The sequence below is a fragment of the Engystomops pustulosus genome, chromosome 8 (genome assembly GCF_040894005.1).
Source record: "Engystomops pustulosus chromosome 8, aEngPut4.maternal, whole genome shotgun sequence".
NCBI lineage: Eukaryota > Metazoa > Chordata > Amphibia > Anura > Leptodactylidae > Engystomops > Engystomops pustulosus.
Genome location: NC_092418.1, coordinates 91829547 through 91853872, shown reverse-complemented (window position 1 = coordinate 91853872; position 24326 = coordinate 91829547). Strand labels below are relative to the sequence as shown.

General features: G+C 42.8%; 1 protein-coding gene across 1 annotated transcript; it reads left to right on the top strand.

Annotated features, from left to right (window-relative positions):
- Positions 1-8304: 8304 nt before the first annotated feature.
- On the top strand, positions 8305-14489 carry SP5 (Sp5 transcription factor). Its single transcript, XM_072121759.1, has 2 exons — positions 8305-8660; positions 10263-14489. Exons 1-2 carry the CDS (start codon positions 8610-8612, stop codon positions 11319-11321), a joined length of 1110 nt encoding a protein of 369 aa, XP_071977860.1. The 5' UTR covers positions 8305-8609; the 3' UTR covers positions 11322-14489.
- The last annotated feature ends 9837 nt before the right edge of the window (positions 14490-24326 follow it).

The window sequence follows — 24326 nt, the reverse complement described above, 5'->3', positions numbered from 1 at the left end:
CACCCCTTCATCCTCATAGACTGTAAGCTCTTGTGTCACCCCCTCATCCTTATGGACTGTAAGCTCTTGTGTCATCCCTCATCCTCATAGACTGTAAGCTCTTGTGTCACCCCTTCATCCTCATAGACTGTAAGCTCTTGTGTCACCCCCTCATCCTTATGGACTGTAAGCTCTTGTGTCACCCCTCATCCTCATAGACTGTAAGCTCTTGTGTCACCCCCCCCCCTCATCCTCATAGACTGTAAGCTCTTGTGTCACACCCCTCATCCTCATAGACTGTAAGCTCTTGTGTCACCCCCTCATCCTCAAAGACTGTTAGCTCTTGTGTAACCCATTCATCCTCATAGACTGTAAGCTCTTGTGTCACCCCTCATCCTCATAGACTGTAAGCTCTTGTGTCACCCCCTCATACTCATAGACTGTAAGCTCTTGTGTCACCCCCTCATCCTCATAGACTGTAAGCTCTTATGTCATCCCCTCATCCTCATAGACTGTAAGCTCTTCTGTCACCCCCTAGTCTCATAAACTGTAAGCTCTTCTGTCACCCCCTCATCCTCATAGACTGTACGCTCTTGTTTCACCCCCTCATCCTCATAGACTGTAAGCTCTTGTGTAACCCCTTCATCCTCATAGGCTGGAAGCTCTTGTGTCACCCCTCATCCTCATAGACTGTAAGCTCTTGTTCACCCCCTCATCCTCATAGAGTGTAAGCTCTTGTGTCACCCCTTCATCCTCATAGACTGTAAGCTCTTGTGTCACCCCCTCATCCTTATGGACTGTAAGCTCTTGTGTCATCCCTCATCCTCATAGACTGTAAGCTCTTGTGTCACCCCTTCATCCTCATAGACTGTAAGCTCTTGTGTCACCCCCTCATCCTTATGGACTGTAAGCTCTTGTGTCACCCCTCATCCTCATAGACTGTAAGCTCTTGTGTCACCCCCCCCCCCCCTCATCCTCATAGACTGTAAGGTCTTGTGTCACACCCCTCATCCTCATAGACTGTAAGCTCTTGTATAACCCCTTCATCCTCATAGACTGTAAGCTCTTGTGTCACCCCCTCATCCTTATAGACTGTTAGCTCTTGTGTAACCCCTTCATCCTCATAGACTGTAAGCTCTTGTGTCACCCCCTCATCCTCATAGACTGTAAGCTCTTCTGTCACCCCCTAGTCTCATAAACTGTAAGCTCTTCTGTCACCCCCTCATCCTCATAGACTGTACGCTCTTGTTTCACCCCCTCATCCTCATAGACTGTAAGCTCTTGTGTAACCCCTTCATCCTCATAGGCTGTAAGCTCTTGTGTCACCCCTCATCCTCATAGACTGTAAGCTCTTGTGTCACCCCCTCATCCTCATAGACTGTAAGCTCTTGTGTCACCCCTTCATCCTCATAGACTGTAAGCTCTTGTGTCACCCCCTCATCCTCATAGACTGTAAGCTCTTGTGTCACTCCCTCATCCTCATAGATTGTAAGCTCTTGTGTCATCCCTCATCCTCATAGACCGTAAGCTCTTGTGTCATCCCCTCCTCTTCATAGACTGTAAGCTCTTGTGTCATCCCCTCACCCTCATAGACTGTAAGCTCTTGTGCCATCCCTTCATCCACATAGGCTGTAAGCTCTTGTGTCACCCGTCATCCTAATAGACTGTAAGCTCTTGTGTCACCCCCTCATCCTCATAGACTGTAAGCTCTTGTGTCATCCCCTCCTCTTCATAGGCTGTAAGCTCTTGTGTCCCCCCCTCATCCTCATAGACTGTAAGCTCTTGTGTCACACCCCTCATCCTCATAGACTGTAAGCTCTTGTGTCACCCCCTCATCCTCAAAGACTGTTAGCTCTTGTGTAACCCATTCATCCTCATAGACTGTAAGCTCTTGTGTCACCCCTCATCCTCATAGACTGTAAGCTCTTGTGTCACCCCCTCATACTCATAGACTGTAAGCTCTTGTGTCACCCCCTCATCCTCATAGACTGTAAGCTCTTATGTCATCCCCTCATCCTCATAGACTGTAAGCTCTTCTGTCACCCCCTAGTCTCATAAACTGTAAGCTCTTCTGTCACCCCCTCATCCTCATAGACTGTACGCTCTTGTTTCACCCCCTCATCCTCATAGACTGTAAGCTCTTGTGTAACCCCTTCATCCTCATAGGCTGGAAGCTCTTGTGTCACCCCTCATCCTCATAGACTGTAAGCTCTTGTTCACCCCCTCATCCTCATAGAGTGTAAGCTCTTGTGTCACCCCTTCATCCTCATAGACTGTAAGCTCTTGTGTCACCCCCTCATCCTTATGGACTGTAAGCTCTTGTGTCATCCCTCATCCTCATAGACTGTAAGCTCTTGTGTCACCCCTTCATCCTCATAGACTGTAAGCTCTTGTGTCACCCCCTCATCCTTATGGACTGTAAGCTCTTGTGTCACCCCTCATCCTCATAGACTGTAAGCTCTTGTGTCACCCCCCCCCCTCATCCTCATAGACTGTAAGCTCTTGTGTCACACCCCTCATCCTCATAGACTGTAAGCTCTTGTATAACCCCTTCATCCTCATAGACTGTAAGCTCTTGTGTCACCCCCTCATCCTTATAGACTGTTAGCTCTTGTGTAACCCCTTCATCCTCATAGACTGTAAGCTCTTGTGTCACCCCCTCATCCTCATAGACTGTAAGCTCTTCTGTCACCCCCTAGTCTCATAAACTGTAAGCTCTTCTGTCACCCCCTCATCCTCATAGACTGTACGCTCTTGTTTCACCCCCTCATCCTCATAGACTGTAAGCTCTTGTGTAACCCCTTCATCCTCATAGGCTGTAAGCTCTTGTGTCACCCCTCATCCTCATAGACTGTAAGCTCTTGTGTCACCCCCTCATCCTCATAGACTGTAAGCTCTTGTGTCACCCCTTCATCCTCATAGACTGTAAGCTCTTGTGTCACCCCCTCATCCTCATAGACTGTAAGCTCTTGTGTCACTCCCTCATCCTCATAGATTGTAAGCTCTTGTGTCATCCCTCATCCTCATAGACCGTAAGCTCTTGTGTCATCCCCTCCTCTTCATAGACTGTAAGCTCTTGTGTCATCCCCTCACCCTCATAGACTGTAAGCTCTTGTGCCATCCCTTCATCCACATAGGCTGTAAGCTCTTGTGTCACCCGTCATCCTAATAGACTGTAAGCTCTTGTGTCACCCCCTCATCCTCATAGACTGTAAGCTCTTGTGTCATCCCCTCCTCTTCATAGGCTGTAAGCTCTTGTGTCACCCCCTCATCCTCATAGACTATAAGCTCTTGTGTCACCCCCTCATCCTCATAGACTGTAAGCTCTTGTATCACCCCTCATCCTCATAGTCTGTAAGTTCTTATGTCACCCCCTCATCCTCATAGACTGTAAGCTCTTGTGTCACTCCCTCATCCTCATAAACTGTAAGCTCTTGGGTCACCCCCTCATCCCATAGACTGTAAGCTCTTGTGTCACCCCCTCATCCTCAGAGACTGTAAGATCTTGTGTTACCCCCTCATCTTCATAGACTATAAACTCTTGTGTCACCCCCTTCATCCTCATAGACTGTAAGCTCTTGTATCATCCCCTCATCATCATAGACTGTAAGCTCTTGTTTCACCCCCTCATCCTCATAGACTGTAAGATCTTGTGTCATCCCTCATCCTCATAGACTGTAAGCTCTTGTGTCACCCTCTCATCCTCATAGACTGTAAGCTCTTGTGTCACCCCTCATCCTCATAGACTGTAAGCTCTTGTGTCACCCCCTCATCCTCATAGACTGTATGCTCTTGTGTCACCCCCTCATCCTCATAGACTGTAAGATCTTGTGTCATCCCTTATCCTCATAGACTGTAGGCTCTTGTGTCACCCCCTCATCCTCACAGACTGTAAGCTCTTGTGTCACCCCCTCATCCTCATAGACTGTAAGCTCTTGTGTCACCACCTCATCCTCATAGACTGTAAGTCTTGTGTCACCCCCTCATCCTCATAGACTGTAAGCTCTTGTGTCATCCCTCATCCTCATAGACTGTAGGCTCTTGTGTCACCCCCTCATCCTCACAGACTGTAAGCTCTTGTGTCACCCCTCATCCTCGTAGACTGTAAGCTCTTGTGTCACCCCTCATCCTCATAGAATGTAAGCTCTTGTGTCACTCCCTCATCCTCATAGAATGTAAGCTCTTGTGTCACCCCTTCATCCTCATAGAATGTAAGCTCTTGTGTCACCCCTCATCCTCATAGACTGTAAGATCTTGTGTCACTCCCTCATCCTCATAGAATGTAAGCTCTTGTGTCACCCCTCATCCTCATAGACTGTAAGCTCTTGTGTTACCCCCTCATCCTCATAGACTGTTAGATCTTGTGTCACTCCCTCCTCCTCATAGACTATAAGCTCTTGTGTCATCTCCTCATCCTCATAGACTGTAAGCTCTTGTGTTACCCCCTCCTCCTCATAGACTGTAAGCTCTTGTGTCCCCTCCTCATCCTCATAGACTGTAAGCTCTTGTGATCACCCCCTCTTCCTCATAGACTGTAAGCTCTTGTGTCACCCCCTCATTCTCATAGACTGTAAGCTCTTGTGTCACCCCTTCATCCTCATAGACTGTAAGCTCTTGTGTCACCCCCTCATCCTCATAGTCTGTAAGCTCTTGTGTCACCCCCTCATCCTCATAGACTGTAAGCTCTTGTGTCTCCCCCTCATCCTCATAGACTGTAAGCTCTAATGTCAACCCCTCATCCTCATAAACTGTAAGCTCTTGTGATCAGGGCCCTCACTCCTATTGTTCCATATGACTGTTTGTACTGTGTAATGTATTCTATGATTTGTAAAGCGCTTCAGAAGTGATGGAGCAATATAAATAAAGATTATTATTAATATTATTATTTCAAAGAAAAAAACACCATCTTTGTAGCACTTTTTCTAGTTAGCATTTTTCAAGTGTCTACACAGACCCATAAAATATCAGAAAATTTAAGAAAAATACTGTTAAAAATGCAAAAATAACCGTCTTCTGAAACCAGACTTTTACCTCATCCGCCAGAGACTCCTGACCATAAAATGGCCGCAGATGGAGGGTCATGTGATCTCTAATGGCAATTGCTCATGGACAGATAGAGATCACATGACCCTCCATCTGCGGCCATTTTATGGACAGGAATCTCTGGCTGATGAGGTAACAGACAGGAGGCTTCACTTTGCATATCAAGAAAGCGGAGCAGAACTATTAATAGATGTATATTGGTAAATTATCTAATATGCCCATTATCTAATATGCCCCCCCCCCCACTTACACACACTTTACTAAAACATGAGGTAAAGTGGCCAAACCCTTTAACCCTTTCGGGGCCCAGCGGTCATTGGTACGTGAATGTCCAGGTCAATTTTTTGCAGTTCTGTTCTTAGTGAACCTGTCCACTATCAGTCAGGTATTTTCCCCCCATAATATATCAAATTTGCAATGCGTCCACAGATGGGGGTAGTCCCTGTGCGTTTTGACGCTGTCCAATAAAAAATGTCAGAATCAAGTGGACACGCCCTTTTGACAACGTGAATGGTATAACCTTGTTGTCAACTGAATCAACAATTTCTAGGAGGAATAACAGAGACATGGTACTATACAGAATTATAAGCAAAACATTTTTGCAAGCAATAAAATCATTTACTGAAACACACATTTTGTAGTAGTTATGATTTTCAAGAGTTGTTAAAGGGATGTTCTTTCTATCCATATATATAACATGGTTGGTGCCTCAGCATAGGAGACATGAGGATAACCCCTTTATTGTTTGGTTCCCATTAAAAAATAATCTTAAGATGAAAACACGGAGCTAGAAACAATTTTATGACACCCGTTTTAACTTGGAGGCAGTTTTTCTTATCTGACCACTGTAGAGGTGGAAGATGGAAATCCTCTTGGCGATAAAGATTCCGATGCTGATACATTCAGCGGATTCCCATCTGTAGTCATTCCCAGGACATTCTCCTACATCTTCCTAAGAATACTTAAGGAAATAAGAAACTTGAGTGTGAAGTACATGACATTATCATCCCAATCCACCCAGGAGAGTATAAAAAACATCTCCATCCCGAAATAACAAAGGAAGTTTCTCCTTATCTGACAACTGTAGTAGTCTAGCTACTATCCCTATTTTGTGTTATCAATAAAATCCTTCCACATTCTAATGGAAAAACTCTTTGGGATAAAGATTCCGATGCTGATACATTCATCAGATTCCCATCATGTAATCTTTCCCAGGATGTTCCCCAACATCTTCCTAAGAAGAAGTTTGTCTTATGTGACAACTGTAGTAGTTTAGCTACTATCCTTATTTTGTGCTATCAATAAGATCCTTCCACAAATACATATTTACGGAAAACCTCTTTGTAATAAAGATACCGATGCTGATACATTCATCAGATTCCCATCTGTAGTCATTTCTGGGATGTTCCTTAACATCTTCCCAAGGCTACATTCACACTGCCGTATGGAGGACGTATATACAGCCGATATATGTCCTCGATAGACGGCAATGGGCGCACGGCGCCCTACGTGAGCGGTACGGTGCAGCACACGTGCGGCACCGTACCGCTCCGTACCCGGAAAAAGATAGGACCTGTTCTATCTTTTACTGTAATACGGCGCCATGCACCATTACTTCCTATGGAGAGGGGCGGGGGTGAGCTGCACTCACCTCCTCCTCCTCTCCCCGTGCAATGCCGTTGCCCGCTACGGTACAGTACGGGCGGGCAACGGCAGTGTGAATATAGCCTAAGAAGAAGTTTGTCTTATTTCACAACTGTAGAAGTTTAGCTACTATCCCTATTTTGTGTTATCCAAAAGATCCTTCCGCATTCTATTGGAAATCCTCTTGGCGATAAAGATTCTGCTGCTGATGTATTAATCGGATTCCTGTCTCTAGTCATTCATGGGACATTCCCTAAGATCTTCCTAAGAAGTAGTTTGTCTTATCTGACAACTGTAGACGTTTAGCTAATATCCCTATTTTGTGTTCTCACCAAGAACCTTCCACATTCTATTGGAAAACCTCGTTGTGATAAAGATTCCGATGCTGAAACATTCATCGGATTCCCATCTGTAGTCATTCCCAGGACATTCTCCTACATCTTCCTAAGAATACTTAAGGAAATAAGAAACTTGAGTGTGAAGTACATGACATTATCATCCCAATCCACCCAGGAGAGTATAAAAACCATCTCCATCCCGAAATAACAAAGGAAGTGTCTTCTTATCTGACAACTGTAGTAGTTTAGCTACTATCCCTATTTTGTGCTATCAATAAGATTCTTCCACGTTCTAATGGAAAACCTCTTTGTAGTAAAGTTCCCGTGCTGATACATTCATCAGATTCCCATCTGTAGTCATTTCTGGGATGTTCCTTAACATCTTCCTAAGAAGAAGTTTGTCTTATCTGACAACTGTAGAAGTTTTGCTACTATCCCTATTTTGTGTTATCCATAAGATCCTTCCACATTCTATTGGAAATCCTCTTGGCGATAAAGATTCTGCTGCTGATGTATTAATCGGATTCCTGTCTCTAGTCATTCATGGGACGTTCCCTAAGATCTTCCTAAGAATAAGTTTGTCTTATCTGACAACTGTAGTAGTTTAGCTACTATCCCTATTTTGTGCTATCAATAAGATCCTTCCACATTCTAATAGAAAACCTCTTTTTAATAAAGATACCGATGCTGATACATTCATCAGATTCCCATCTGTAGTCATTTCTGGGATGTTCGTTAACATCTTCCTAAGAAGAGGTATGTCTTATCTGACAGCTGTGGCGGTTTAGCTACTATCCCTATTTTGTGTTCTCACCAAGAACCTTCCACATTCTATTGGAAAACCTCGTTGTGATAAAGATTCCGATGCTGAAACATTCATCGGATTCCCATCTGTAGTCATTCCCAGGACATTCTCCTACATCTTCCTAAGAACACTTAAGGAAATAAGAAACTTGAGTATGAAGTACATGACATTATCATCCCAATCCACCCAGGAGAGTATAAAAACCATCTCCATCCCAAAATAACAAAGGGAGATTGTCTCTTTGCTACAAATCCTTAATTACAAAAAGCAGAGTGGAGGGGGCTCTCGGCCTGTGGACAAGCAGTGCAGGGTCTTCAGGAGCTGAGGGTCTCTTTGATCAAGAAAATCCAATTATTTGTGTATATACATTTCCCACATAGTGATTAGTTCATTAATTGTCCCGCCTTTATCACCTCCCTTTCCACCCCCTGTAATAATCAGTTCTTTTATCCAGACCAACAAACACTCGGTAGGAGCTTTTGTACATTCAAAGGATTTGCTTTCTCTTGTGAAAGAGCTGCTGTGCTTTGATGATTGGGCAGCTGGGAACTTCAAAGGGACAGAACCCGGGCTGTGACTGGCTGGCGGCCCAGCAAAGTCCTTATCAAATTCTTGGAGGTGCTCCCACTGCAGTCACTCAAGAGGCTGCTGGAAGGGAGGGGAGGCAACCTGCACACAGCCAAGTACCAAACAAACAACCTGGCACTAACTGGGTGGGGAGTCACTAACTGAAGGGCTATCCTCCATGCATCTGCAGCAGACGGCTGCCCATCACAGCGCCCGGCTGCAGGAGCAACACCATGGCTGCAGTAGCTGTACTGAGGAGCGACTCCCTCCAGGCATTCCTACAGGTCAGTGGGGTCTCACCTGCACAGGTGGAAGCAACTACCTGAAGAATTGCTACAGATACAGATTGGGAGAATTTTCTAAATTTTCTAAATGTTATTGAAGAATTGTACTGGCGAGAAATGTTCAACTTCACAGATTTAGTTTGTCAAAGTTTCCATAGGGCGCAGGTAGTTATCACACTTTGTGAACTGCGCCTACAACTATTTCCCAGATATTTACATAGAGGTATAAATACTATGTAGTATATGCATATGAATTCCGTTATTACAGTATGTTTGCTATTATGATATATCTATAATGCAATTATTACATTATTGGAAAGACGGATAGAGAAATAGAGATGATAGATAGATAGATAGATAGATAGATAGATAGATAGATAGATAGATAGATAGATAGATAAGATTAGATTAGATAATTGGATAGATAGATAGATAGATAGATAGATAGATAGATAGATAGATAGATAGATAGATAGGTGGATAGATGGGTATATAGACAGATAGGTAGATAGACAGATATGTAAACTTATAGATGCAGTACATGCATAGGTGGATTAAGATATAGGTTGGTAGGTAGTTAGGTAGGTGGGTAGATATTTGACAGATAGAAATATAGATAGAATGCAACAGATTACAGAAAGCTTCTACAACTTGAGAAGACATCATAGTCATACAAACTGCTTAAATTAAAAGTTTTCTAAAAAGTTTTATATTTTTTTTAATTTAGGAACTGCAGGCAGAAGTTCTAGAAATATATTTTCATACATAGTCAGACTTACTATTCTATATGCAGCTAAGACCAAACTAATTTTATCTATCACTATCCGATTTGACACATGAGATAGTTTTAGATGGCCAATTGCTGATTTTAACAACTTATGAAAGTGAAAGAAAAGTTACATGACTGGTGTGACACACAGAGGTGCAGGTAGATGCTACCACACATAGTTATATGACATAGAATTATTCACACTCTTATTTGGTTGACTAGATGAGAGCAGCTACTTCTTCTGTAGGTGTCATGTTAATGTCCAGAGTCTCAGTATAGGTCATATATAGATGCTCAAATATTGTGATCAATGGTAAAAGACAGCAACAGCTATTGTCCTGCTGACATTTACCTGGCGATGTAAACCAGTCCGTTCAGTAATATCATACAGGAGGATAAGTTAAAGATAGAGATTTTATTTGGAAAACTTTTGTTCTAAATGTGATAAATATGTCAAATTATCTGTCTGATCCATTAGTGCTTCCTTATTTTCTTTTTTACCTTTTTCTTTCTTTATTCATATTATTCATTCATCTACTGTAGTAAATCCATTAATTTCTATATAACATCGGTGCTTCTACCTTTCTATCTATATATTACAAGTTTGTCTTATTTTTCTTTGCATATCTATCTATTCATCTTTTTCTATCTATTCATCTCTATATATAACATCTAGCTATCTATATATATCTATAATCTATCATCTGTCCATCTGTATTTGTATATATGTGTATAAATCTATCCATCTATCTCTCATTCTGTAGTTCTGTCTATCTCTATACCGCACTTGACACAATGTTTAAAATCCAAACTAAAGACAATTTCCATTACAGGACAGGACACCCAGCGCCTCCCCAGATGTCTGTAAACACTCTCCACTGGCTCTACTGGCGGCTACATGTAGTCGAATAGGTCAACCAGGAAGCGGTGCAGACTTTATTCCGGTTCCTTTTGATCCAACCATTGGATCTCCCTCTCGGATTTTCCACCCATGGACTAATGAGATTTCTTCGCACTCTCCTGGCGGCATTCAGGCACACAACAGTCTTGGACTTAGTGCCCCCAAGAATCAACTCCCATCTCACATACAATCTACATTTGTTACTCATGAACTGCCCCTGACTCCCCCTGCCGACCCCTCCTACCCATATGAATTCTCCCCAGTGAAAATGTTACCTTCCCCCATGGCGGCTTTCCAGTCATCTAGTTGCCAATCAACCTATGTTTCATCTGTCCCATATCCTCCTGGTGCAATCCATGGATTTGTACCAGGGCATTCAAACCTGATACATCAGCAACCAAGGCAATTGTCCCCCAATCCAGCAGAAGACATCCCGTGGTGGAGTATCCAACAATCTACTCCAGTCACCCACCCATCTCCAATTCCTCATGCCCACCACCGATTTCCTATCCAGAGAAGTTTAGTTTTGGGACATTCAGACTTTGCACAATACCAGACTCAAATTGCTGCTCTTCTGCAGACCAAATCCCCTCTGGCCACTGCCAGAAGATGCAGAAGATGTAGATGTCCCAACTGCCAATCCTCAAGTGGTCCAGATGAGCCTGGAAAGAAAAAACAGCACATCTGCCACATCCCAGGTTGTGGGAAAGTATATGGTAAAACCTCGCACCTAAAGGCCCACCTAAGGTGGCACTCGGGAGAGAGACCCTTTATTTGTAACTGGTTGTTCTGTGGCAAAAGCTTCACCAGATCTGACGAGCTACAGAGGCACTTACGGACTCACACCGGTGAAAAGAGGTTTGTCTGCTCCGAGTGTGGGAAAAGGTTCATGAGAAGCGATCACCTGGCCAAACACGTGAAGACCCATCAGAATAAGAAGATCAAAGGGGTTGAGCGGACAGTCAAACAAGAGCAAGCCAGAGACCACTAGAGGTGGCTTCATGGAATTTTCTATAGTGCAATATACTTGAATACTGATCATTGGACTATGGATACACCTTTGTTGTATCAAAGCACAAAACTAGTCACATTCTGACACAAATCAAAGCTTCCATTTTGTTTTTTTTCACTGATGGATCTTTCTGAGGAACCTGAGGATTTGTATATTAAACTTGGTGTAATCTATGACCTCTGCATCTGAATCCCCCATCTTCCCCCCTGCAGACTGTTCAATGTGTCTGTAAAACTTCTTCAGTTCTTCTCTTTCATCCGTTGCGGCGTGATTTTCTGATTTTGTAAATGGGACATAAAAAGTTTTACCCTCATATAAACAATGAAGTGTATTGTCCCCGAATCTCTGCCAAATTGGTTCTGTCCAAATTTCAATTTACCGGTTCTATATGGAAACTGATATTTTATTTTTTACTTATTTCTGAATTCTAACAGTTGTTGTTCCTTTGGATGTCATTCCCTTTTTCCTTCCATCATTTTGTAATGACTTTCTATATTGTATTATTATTATTGATATATATCTTCATCATGAGAATTGGTCCAGTGGATAACTCGCCTATAGCAATATCTTCTATTATTGTAATTGTGGCATTAGCTTCTTGCGGCTATGTACAATGTTCATGTGTGTCTGTTTTTGACCATGGTATGTGCTTGCCTCTTTATGTTCCTTGTTAGGATGGTTTGAAACTATGGAACATGTCTTCACACATTGCACCTTAGAATTAAGAAAATTTAAGGCAGGTGCGTATCATTCAGTCTCTGTTGACACTGAGGCAAAAAATCTGTGGGAGCATAAACGTAATGTATATCAGAAGTGTCTGAGAGCAGTACATTTCTAGTCGCCAATGGCAACCAATCAGAGCTCAGCTTTCATTTTCCCATAGCTGTTTATAAAATGAAACCTGAGCTCTGATTGGTTTTCATGGGCAACTACAACAGTTTTACCTCAGACACCTCTCATAATTCTCCCTATAAAGTGTGTAACTAATGCACAAATGTATCAGGATGGAAACACACATGCAATTTTTGCCTGTTTGAAGCTTGAAAAACTACATGTGTGATCCCAGCCTCATGTCAGATTATTGGCACTCTAAACCTGAAAATGAATGTGACTGCAGTTCACTTTATATTATGTGATGAGGGTATACATGAGGTAGATGTACAATTTGACAGCTTCTTTCATACAGCAGATCCACGTGGGGGGTCAATTTGACTTCTCTTTCCATTAGAGATGGATGAATTGCTCAACATTGGTTTAGCTGAAGCTTCACCAAATTTTTCATAAGTTTGGATTTGCTCTTTTAAAAGTGGGAATTGAAAATACCCATTAACCCCCAGGTCTCTAGCATAAAGATGAGGCAGATGAGCTCCTTGTACTACTAAATATCAGCATCCAGTTTTACACAACCTGGAAGTTATTAGGATTATGAGGTAAGACTTAAAGGGGTTGTCTGGAGATTAAAAAACTTGGCTCCTTTCAAGCAAAAACAGCTCCATGGTTTATGCCAATGTTGCAACCCAGCTCCATAGAGGTGAATGGAGCTTAGCTGCAATACTATATATTACCCATGGTTAGCGGTGGCGCTGTTTTTTTTGGAAAGCAGCCATGTTTTTCAACGTTCTGACAAGCTACCATACACATTAAATCAGTTTTTGTTGGACCCTCCAAATTCACTCTTAATGACATGTATAGAGGTTGGTGTCGGTACTTACCCCCTAAGATAAATGTAGTAAAAAAAGGATTTTGCTGTTGGATTTCAATATATCTGATGGTTTAATCAAGAACAATAAATGTCTGGCAGTTGCTTTTTACCCCAAAACATGCATGTGTATGGAGATTTCGGGAAGCAGTGTGTATGGTCAGTTTACACTTTGTTTTAGTGTCCACTCCATGGTTCAGTGTCATGGCTTATATGCTTCATATAGCTACATTTATTGTGATCCCAACATATCACTGACTCCTAACTTAGATTTCCCAGTGGGTTTATGGTACTGATGGAGGAAAGAATGTATAGGATGATACTCGTGTTAGCCACAATACTGGAAACAGAGGGAGTATAATGTGAACAGAGCCCAAAACACCATGTACTTCACTGTGGCTTTTAATGGAAGAAACTGCAGTCACTTTTCAGGTTTTGTTGGCGTTACATCTTCTCAATGTTAAAATTCTTTGAGTAACAACATGTATAATTTACTACATTTGTACAATGAAATGACCAAAACCTAAAAGTCTAATCCAATAGACCTTACAGTGATAGATCCTTTTCCTTCCTGTATTGCGATGTTGCAGCATGCCTCTCCTCATATCTTGCATTTTGCACTCTTTTTGTACTACTAGGCTGAAATAATCTGTGAACATTGACAATTTCTATAGTGAATATGATTGTACGCCTATAACTTCAGTAAATAATATTTTAATTTAAATGTGATGAACCGTAGTGGTGGAGTATCATCAGCAGAAAGGAATTGTTACCTGCAGTGATGTTTCCTGATATCAGCGATTCTAGGTTGTTGTGGTCTTCAATGAGTCCCAAAAAATCACTGCCCCCATGTGCACTTATTGATCAATTTCTGAGATCACTACAAAAAGTCCCATGTAGATGTGTGCACACTTTATATACTGTCCTGCTCATAAGCAATACCACTTATTCCAAAGATTTTTGGTAATAGGAAGTTATATAATTTTGCAACATATTTTCATGGAGTTGCTCCAGTACTTACAGATTCATCCTTGACCCAAGGTCCTGGGTGGATGCCAGAAACTGCTTCATATAATTAGTGTCCTTCTTGGACAAGGGAACAACACAGGAAGTGAAGTCCCCTGAAAAATAGAAGTGTTGTTTCATGACCTATGAGGCCACTCATTGGATGAAACAGGTTCCATAAACACCGCTTCGGCACAGATAAGAATGCATTTTTGCTTTTTCTTACCCTCGCCCCAGATGGGGCAACTAAAGGCTTCTTGTAGCTGTGCGGAGACTTATAGCCATTGTTGCTCCGTTAAAGAGGTTAGCCACTTTCAATAAACAACTGACATTATTTGTGTAATGAAAAGTTATACAATATTGAAATATACTTTCTGTATCAATTCCTCATGGTTTTCTAGAACTCTGCTTGCTGTACTTCTATAGAAAGCTTCTCCATTGACTTCCAGTGGCAAGAATCTGTCCATGGTGATGTGATGCATGAGCTGATAATAATAGGAGACGTGTGATAATAACGGCTCACGTACCGCACGTCCATCACATCACCATGGACAGATTGGGGCAGATTTACTTACCCGGCCCATTCGCGATCCAGCGGCGCGTTCTCTGCGGTGGATTCAGGTCTTCCAACGTCCACCAGGTGGCCCTGAAGTTCACCGGCCTATTCCTGGTGAAGTTAAGCGCGAGTCCCACGACACTTTTTTTTTTTTTAAATGCGGCGGTTTTTCCGAATCCATCGGGTTTTTGTTTGGCCACGCCCCCCCCCATTTCTGTCGCGTGCATGCCAGCGCCGATGCGCCACAATCCGATCGCGTGCGCCAAAATCCCGGGGCAATACAGGGAAAATCGCCGCAAATCGGAAATATTCGGGTAACACATCGGGAAACCACGAATTGGGCCCTTAGTAAATGACCCCCATTATATCCACTGTAAACTTAGAAGCTTTCGATAGAAGCAGAGATCTAGAAAATGGCGAGCAGCTGATACAGAAAGTATATTGGAAAATTGTATAATTTTTCCTTACACAAACAATATAAATTACTTGGTGAAAGTGGACACCCCATTTAAGGGATTCTGGAACATATGCAATTACATTTTATTTCTCAAAATACCCTAACGGAGCATCAATGGTTATAAGTCTCCACACGCCTACAATGTGGCCTTAATTGGCAAAGTCTCTGTAAGGAGAACTCTTATTCCTTGACCCTAGTCACAAGCCTCTCAATCAGCAAAACCAATTCCATACACTGTACATTAATAGACGTAACAACATCGAAACAGCGCTGTCTACAGTTGGGAGTCTGTTCCTTCTGGAATAGATATACTGGTTTGGCTTTAATCCCACATCATGTCATTAGGCTTCTTGAAAGTCACACTTGATGTTGCCTTTCAAGATGTTTCACAAGCCTACAAGGCGGTCTGAATTGGCAAAGTCCTATAACGAGAACTCTTATTTCCTGACCCTTGGGGGAAACACAGCATAATACTATTACTCCTATACTGTATATGTGGGCACTGCACAGTACTACTATGTCTATTCTGTATATATGCTGTACACTGTATGCTGTGTATGGGGCACTGCACAGTACTGGTACTCTTATACTGTACATATGGGCACAGCACAGTACTACTACTCTCATCGTGTACGTATAAATGATCACTGTACAGTACTTCTTCACTTTCTCTATATGTACATGAATGTAACATTGGTTGATTCTGTCTCATGAGTTTAATTGGTTGTACATTAAGCACGAATCATAGTCAATGATGCAGGGGATTCATCGCCTCTTCTTTAATTAGATATCATTGCTCATTAGAGGCTGGACAAGAATTCTTGATTTTTCCTAATTACAATGACTCAGTGCACATTTGATCAGACAGAAAACAAATAATCTATTATTAACTTACAACTTTTACCCTATAATCGGAAAGAAAATCACCAATAAAGTCCTTAGTGTTCTTCTACAGCCAAAGTGTAAAACTTTACATCCAGCAGTTCCTAAAATGTTATCCATTTATACAAAATCTGTTTAGTGATGTAGTATGTAGACAGCATCTCTTATTAGACAATTAGGTTACTATACAGCATAGGTGTAACATAGGTCATATGGGCTGCCACCAAAGCCCAAAGCTCTTGTAGGGCACATGGCTGCCGAATCCCAGCCCCTGAACTCCTAACACACATATAGGGGCACATTTACTAAGGGTCCGAACACCAGATTTTCGACGGGTTTCCCAACTTTTTACCAGTTTGCCCTTAATTGCCCTGGGTTTTTGACGCACGCGATCGGATTATGGCGCATCGGTGGCGGCTTGCATGCGACACAAATCGGGGGACGTGGACGTCGGACAACCCGACTGATTCGGACAAACCGCAGAATTCAAAAACGAAATTGTGTCGCAAGATCAGCACTTATATGCACCGGGAAGAAGAAGGTGAACTCCAGCGGACCTCAGCGGGGAAGCGACACATGCAGGAAATTGGACACACGATCTTAGTTAATCGCGGCACATCCAAATCCTCATCAGACAACGCACAGCGGGGATCGCGATGGGAAGGGTAAGTAAATGTGCCCCATAGTAATTACAGGAGCCTCTAAATGCCCTTTGAAGGTTCTTGAAATGCAACATTGCACAGGGACGACAGGACACATGTAAGATAAGTGTGAGATTTTATTTGTGTCTGCCTGTATGTATGTCTTAATGTCTAAGTCTACTCTATATGCACTGCACAGCACTACTTCTATCCAATATAGCTGTACTAATAGCCTGTATATATGCTGAATAATAACAGCACATACTATACATCTGGTGACTTATAGAGGATGTCATTGATCAATAGTTCTCTTCTATTTTTTCTTTTTTACCTGGCTGCCTGGCCACCAACATTTCAAACAAACAAAAAGAAAGGGGATGTCCATGATTCATCTAAATTCATGTAAATCTTTATTAGAAAATCCAAATCCGTTTTTAAAAACATTTAAAACAAGCACACATAGGTGCATGAAGCAGAACAATAGCCCCAGTACCCAGTAATAAACACATGTAGAGCTTTATGCCCAGGCAATATACACTTAATATATAAATATAATATAATAATATATAATAATATAATATAATACAATATCCCCTTAGCGCACCCTGACGTGATACTACGTCATAGGATGCGGGTCGTTCCCGCACCTTGACGTAGTATCACGTCATGACGATCACCCGGGCTCAGAAGCTGAGCCCGGGCGATCGCCGCGGGATCCCGGCGGTACGCGGTAGCCGGGATCCCGCAGTAACAGCCAGGATCGCGACTATCGCGATCCCGGCTGTTTAACCCTATAGACGCCGCGGTCATTGTGACCGCAGCGTCTATAGTGAATCACCGCGACGATTCACTATATGTAACTCTAGCTGTTGTAGATTTGCGAGGCGTTACTATCCCCAGGCTTATTCAGCATGCTCCCAAACAAAAAAAAGCATGTGCAGCAATTTTGATATCCCGTTCATGCCCTTTCACAGTCTCTAACTTCCTTTCTGACCCAGACGGTAGTTACATTATTTTGCAGGGAACCCTGGGAGGACTCTCTATGGTGCTCTGTAATATATATGCACCAAATTCAGGGCAACTCTCTTTTCTCCCGAACCCCTATCTTACTAGGGGGTGACTTTAACGCCTCTTTCTCAGAATGTCAGGACAGACTCTGGATCCTGGGTAGCACCTCATCGCGAGAGACCCAAAGTTTTGTGTCCGGTTTCTGGCAGCTGATCTGCCATCAGGACCAATATGACCTATGTAGAGTTGACAATCCGATGGCTATGGCTTGTTCTTTCTATTCTGCCACACACAATACGTATACACTTTTTCTGGAGATGTCTCCATCCTCAGAACCTTGACGGCGTCTTCCATCAGATCGATCACATGTTTTGACCACGCTCCCATATTACTTGAGCTTAGTTTTACCTCCCCCCTCAGCATCCATTGCATTGGAGACTTAACGAAACATTACTCTCCAATTCTGCACTGCGAACTGAACTACATCAATGCCTGTTAAACTACTATTAGAGAAAATACCCCTTCTGCCTCCTCCCATACAATTTTGTGAGAAGCCCACAAAGCTGTGTTTCGCTGGGACGTTCAGTAACCTCTCGGAAAGAGTGATTGGCTCTGGCTGTTTGCATGCACTGTTTCCATCCCTGAGGCTGTTGGTTGATACCAGGGCTAGACAACTTGAGCTCCTACTCATGAGTAGTGAGAAACTCCATCGTTTTTCCCACCGTTGGCTCTACGAATCCGGTAATAGGATGCACACCCTACTGGCCAATCAGCTAAGAACTCAGTAACCTTTATGGTACTGCAGATCGCTCTGGGATAATTCAATATAACACATTGGTGTTAGCGCAAATCTTTGAAGATTATTACAGTAGTCTTTACTCACTCCCTCCTACAGTCCAGGCTGACTCCCTAGATACGACTGATCGACTACACCAATAATTACCTAAGTGCTATCTTCCATCCCTTTCCCTGGAGGCACTGAATCATCTGAACTAAGATATTACAATGTAGGAACTATCTGAAGTGCTCAAGGCCCTGCCTAATGGTAAAGCTCCTGGACCAGATGATTTCACTTATATATACTATAGGACGTATACAGCCAGTCCCCTGGTTACGTACAAGATAGTTTCTGGAGGTTTGTTCTTAAGTTGAATTTGTATGCAAGTCAGAACTGTATACTTTATAAATGTAGCGACACAAACGTGGCGCAGACACTTGTTAAATACCTGTGCAAACAGTTGGCATCATTACAGAAAACTGTAAATGTTCCCCTATGTGACTTTTTATATAGTGTATGTGAACTTCTGGTTTCTGGTGTACATGAGCACCTGATGGTCTCCGCACATTACCATTTCATACCAATGACTTTTTGAAGTAAGCTTATTTTTCCTAGTTGACCAGAGGAAGAGCGGCACAATGCATGTACTGTATATATTGTATAGCTATATAACTTTATGACCAGACAACCCAACACTTGTATGCAATTCTTGTAACCAATAGATTTGGGCACAGTTGGAAATGTCTCCATAAGCTCCAGTATTCCAGAGATAATATTGCTATTAGTTGCGGTTCTCTAGTGTCAGATGGGTGGAGCAAGTCTAACACCACCCATTTGACAATAGAGCCTTTTGAGTGTTTCAGTAGAACCTAAAATAATAACAAGACTCTGTAATGTCCTAGGGGTGATGTTTGGTTACATCAGACAACGTGTCACTGGGATAACCCGTCTAACAGATGAGAGACGCAAATATGAGCTTTGGGTATAGTAGAGGCTGCAGAGAAAATTCCAGCTACATTAGAACCACTGCAGTGTCACCTATTATAGGATGCAAAGAGTTAAAGGAATATGGGAAATAAAACTTGACAACAAAATGGGTGGGAATGGCAATTTATTGCTTATTAGGTGGTATGCCACACTTTTTAGGTTTTTTCTTTTTATATTTTTTAATGTTTTCTTTATGTTTTTTTTCTTTTTCATATATTTATGTGTCAGCTCTCAGCTCTCTCCGAGATGATATGACTTTTTAGGTGTTCCGGGTGACCTGCTGTGGGGGCTGTAGATAAAGATGATGGATATCCAGCTCAGCTGACACAAGTTTTGGTCACACTTTTCCTAATTCCTCCTCCTCCTCCTCCTTTTGGCTTTCTTCTGTCTCTTTTTCCCAGAAGTCTCGCCTCCATCACCCCGTTTCCTCTTGCCAGATGATGTTTGAGGATCTGGAAAGTTGTACAGAATTACAATGTTTATATATATTATACAATGTAACAATTCATTAGGAGAATTAGGAGAGGAGAAATAAATGGAAGGACTCTGCCATTATACAGGGGGCACAGAACTTACCCGGGGCTCTAGGGAACATCTCAGCCTCCACCTCCTGCCAGACTCTCTGAAAATCTTCTGAATCTGTGAGAACACATCACACAATGTACAATACTTCATTATGTCGCACATTAAACTTTATACTAGAATTCTAGAAGTTCCGGAGGCTGAGTATTATATTGTCTCATGGGGATTCATAATAAATAATTACTATTCCGATGTACCCCTTCCGCACCCCAAGTTGCCAGGAGCAGCTGGTCTTTCATACGCAGGCTGCCCCTGTTCATCTCTATGGGGTTGACGGAGAAAGCAGAGTGCCATAGTCGATAATCTCTGTCACCTCCATAAAGATGAACAGGGCAGCCCGCACATATGCGACTGGCTGCTCTGGTCATCTCTGGGTACAACGGGGTACAATGCGATCCATGATCCCATCAGTGAGACCCCCACAATCGGCAAGTTCAGCCCTATGGGGTGGATAGGGCCTAACTTGCTAGATGGGACAACCACTTTAGTTCTCACGTAGGGAATAGATGAAAATAAATGTACATATTGCCATTATATAACACTTCCCTGGTGTTGGAAATATCTTACCATAATGGTTTACATTAAAGGGGATGCCCCCCCCCCAGGGGATGCCCCCCCCCCCCCACTAATCATCTGTTGAGTCCCAGCATAACGGAAGCAGGTGGCTCCATGTCCTGTGTAGTGGCCGTGCACCATTACTGCAGGATGACTTACCTAGACGAGGTCTCCTGGGCCTCCGTTCCCTGCGACCCATGTTCAACATATCCTCCCCGCCCACAAACAAGAGGACAGGTGCATTAGAATCTGCAGCACAAGAGAAGCCATTACATATGATAAGAAACATTATAACTAGTGTGAACAGAGTCAAAGTTATTTTTTAATGACACCATTTTGCCTTAGAAATAACTCACCCCCTTGCCCCATCTCCTCTCTGTCCTCCTGATTGTCAGGAATGACGAACCCTTCCGAAAAAACACAAGACAATCATAAGTGAATGAACATAGGGAAGTAATAATGGAGTTTATTATATATTTATTCATTACTGCTGCCCCTCCCCTTTTTATAAGTAGATGGAATCATCGTTATCACCCATGTTCTGATGACATCACACTGGTCCCTAATGTAGAATTCTAGAACATTCTATCAGAATATTAGTTTGTATTTTTAATTTACTTAAAATATTTGCTTTATTTTCATATTTATATAAAACTAAAATTTCCATGTGTTTTTTTTAAGATTTACTTATTACTAAGCTACAACAATCAGGACACCCCAGAGCTTCCTCCTTTAAATCTTTCCAAGTAGCAGCTGCAGGTTATAGGATTATGCTTTATTTTTCCCCAAACTAATACACAATTATTATTATTTAACATTGTTGGACTACTAGGGTGTAAATGTTATACCCATTCAATATATCTAGGGGGTAACTAAAGGGGATGAAGAATTAAAAGTCATCACATTTTGTACCCTAGGAAGTCCATAGGTCCCTCTGCCTATATATTTAATTTCACATGGTAGTTAGGGGCTTACAGATTTTACATTGGGTCTCCAGGTTCCTCCTTTCCTGTCTATAAATGTAGATTCCTTACTTACCGTTATCCCCAGCGCCCCCCGGTGGATCCATCCCCAAATCCACCCCCCAAAAAAATTTGAAAATCTCTTTAGCTTGTGCTCTCTCTCAGTCTCCTTCTCTCTCCGTCGCTGCTAGACCACGAATGGTTGAAGAGAATCTGTGCAGATAGATCTTGTTGGTGTCACACGGATGACATCACAAGGGTCTGGAATGTTGTGTCATAAGGCCCTCATTTACATAAGTTAACTATTTAGCAGCCTTTAAATTTTCACTGTAATAGGTCAGCTTATTCAGATATTGAGAAATTCTAAAAGGATTTTTCCCTACAAGTTGTCTGACCATAATCATGTATTTGCAGAAGAAATAACATTTTGTAATCCTAGTTGACCATAAAACAACTTATGATGAATATTTTGTCCTTTACACTAATAATTGGGTCCCTGTTGCACTCTTTGGGTGGATGCAGAGATTGCGATAACGCCCGTACCAGCGTCTATTATGCTTGGACCCAGGGGAGGAACTCCTGCTCCCTAGCTGCCCCCCACCAGTGTTCCATTCCCATCTATGTCTCTGCTGTCATCCTTGGGGGCAGTTGTTGACCCTGATTGGGGCTTTCAAAGGTCGAACCTCCAGTAATCAGATCACATTTAAAAGCCCCATTTCCATCAGTTTAGGTGGTTTTCCACCCCCATCACACCCAAAATAACCGGCCCACAGAATTTACTGCATTCTGCACTGGAAAGACCCCCCGGGGTCTATATATATTTGACTAGTGTCAGACTGGAATTCCTTGGGCCTACAGGGTTCATAAAGTATTCAGACCCCTTTCATTGAAGACATTTGGTAACATCAAACAAATCCTTTTTTGTGCTCATTAATGTAAATTATGATTAAAAAGGCACACCCCTGTCTATATAAGACCTCACAGCTCACAGTGCATGTCAGAGCACATGAAAATCATGAGGTCTAAGGAACTGCCCAAAGAGCTCAGAGACAGAATTGTAGCAAGGCACAGTTCTGTCAAAGGTTAAAAAAATGTCTGCAGCATTCATGAGCATGGTGGCTTCCATAGTCCTTAAATGGAAGTTTGGGATTACCACAACTCTTCCTGAACCTGGCCATCTAGCCTAACTAAGCAATTGTGGCAGTAGAGCCTTGGGGAAAGCTGTAAAGAAGAACCCCAAGATGACTGTGGCTGAGCTCCATAGATGTGGTAGGGAGATGGGAAAAAGTTCCACAAACCCACTTATCAATGCAGCCTCCACCTGTTGGGGCTTTATGGCAGAGTTTGCCGACGGAAGCCTCTCCTCAGTGTAAGACATAGAAAAGCCGAATACAGTGTGCAACTAAACACATGAAAGACTCCCAGACTATGAGAAATAAGATTCTCTTGTCTGATGAGATAAAGATTGAACTTCTTGGTGTTAATTCTAAGCAGTGAAGAAACCAGGCGCCGCTCATCACCTGCCAAATACAATCCCAACAGTGACACATGGTGGTGGCAGCATCATGCTATGGGGGACAGGACCACAGGTTGTAATTGAAGGAAAGATGAATGCGGCCAAGTACAGAGATGTCCTGGATAAAAAAAAACTCTTGCAGATGCTCTGGACCTCAGACTGGACAGAAGGTTCACCTTCCAACAAGACAATGACCCTAAGCACACAGATAAAATAACAAAGCAGCGGCTTCAGAACTGGACCGGCCAGAGCCAGGACCTAAACCCAAATGAGTAGTTGACCCATAGCTTGCTTTCTAGCCTTTGCCATGGACTGTTATGGTCTCTTTAGCCCTGTTAGTAACCTGTTGACTGCCATTTGCCTTTATCTTACGCCACCTTAGCTCTGTGAGCCCATAAAGCAGCAGACCTCAAGCAGTAGAAAGATGCTGCAATGTGATTGGGCTCCACAGTGTGAAGGATGATCTTGGGAGGAAGGATACTGGTTAGCTGGACAATATACATCATCTCATGCAACCAAAGGGTCTACAGTGTATAAAAATAAAAATTAAATAAGCAATTTGCACATAATATTATGAAATGCTCTATGCTGAATGTCTGTATGAAATACTGTGAGGGTTCTGTGTTACACATGCGGGGCATGGTGCCCACCAAGATCTGGGGTCCACTGGGGGATTCACCTGTGGGCCAGTCCAAGCCTATATTACAATGTATACAATGGGGGTCATTTACTAAGGGCCCGATTCGCAGTTTCCCGAAGTGTTACCCGAATATTTCCGATTTGCGTCGATTTTCCCTGTATTGCCGCGGGATTTTGGCGCACGCGAGCGGATTTTGGCGCATTGGCGCCGGCATGCACGTGATGGAAATCGGGGGGCATGGCCGAACGAAAACCCGACGGATTCGGAAAAAACGCCACATTTTTTAAAAAAAAATGTGTTGCGCAAATTGCACTTACCTTCACCAAGTATAGGCCGGTGCATTTCAGGGCATTCCAGCGGGCCTCGGCGGACTTCAGCGCAGCAGCGCCACCTGGTGGATGGGGGAGGAACTGCCTTAGTGAATCCCGGCCGGACCCGGATCCACCGCAGAGAAAGCGCCGCTGGATCGCGAATGGGCCGGGTAAGTAAATCTGCCCCAATGTATCAACATCATTCTCTATGGTATTTCATAAAAGAGGTTATGAAGCAGCACATCATAAACTGGAAGGCATAATCTCCATGTGGCAATGAAATGGTTGACTGCTGCGCTGATTTGAAATGCCATAAAAGTTGCATGTTTAAGGGAATTCATTAAGAAGACCTTATTTGATATCTTTTGCCCACATGGATTACAGATAGCTCAGATGTATGCGTGG

Bases quoted from the DNA above. Each gene is read 5' to 3' on its own strand.
- SP5 (XM_072121759.1), top strand. From the start codon at position 8,610: ATGGCTGCAGTAGCTGTACTGAGGAGCGACTCCCTCCAGGCATTCCTA. The intron at 8,661-10,262 runs GTCAGTGGGGTC...TTTCCATTACAG, and splicing joins CCCTCCAGGCATTCCTACAG to GACAGGACACCCAGCGCCTC.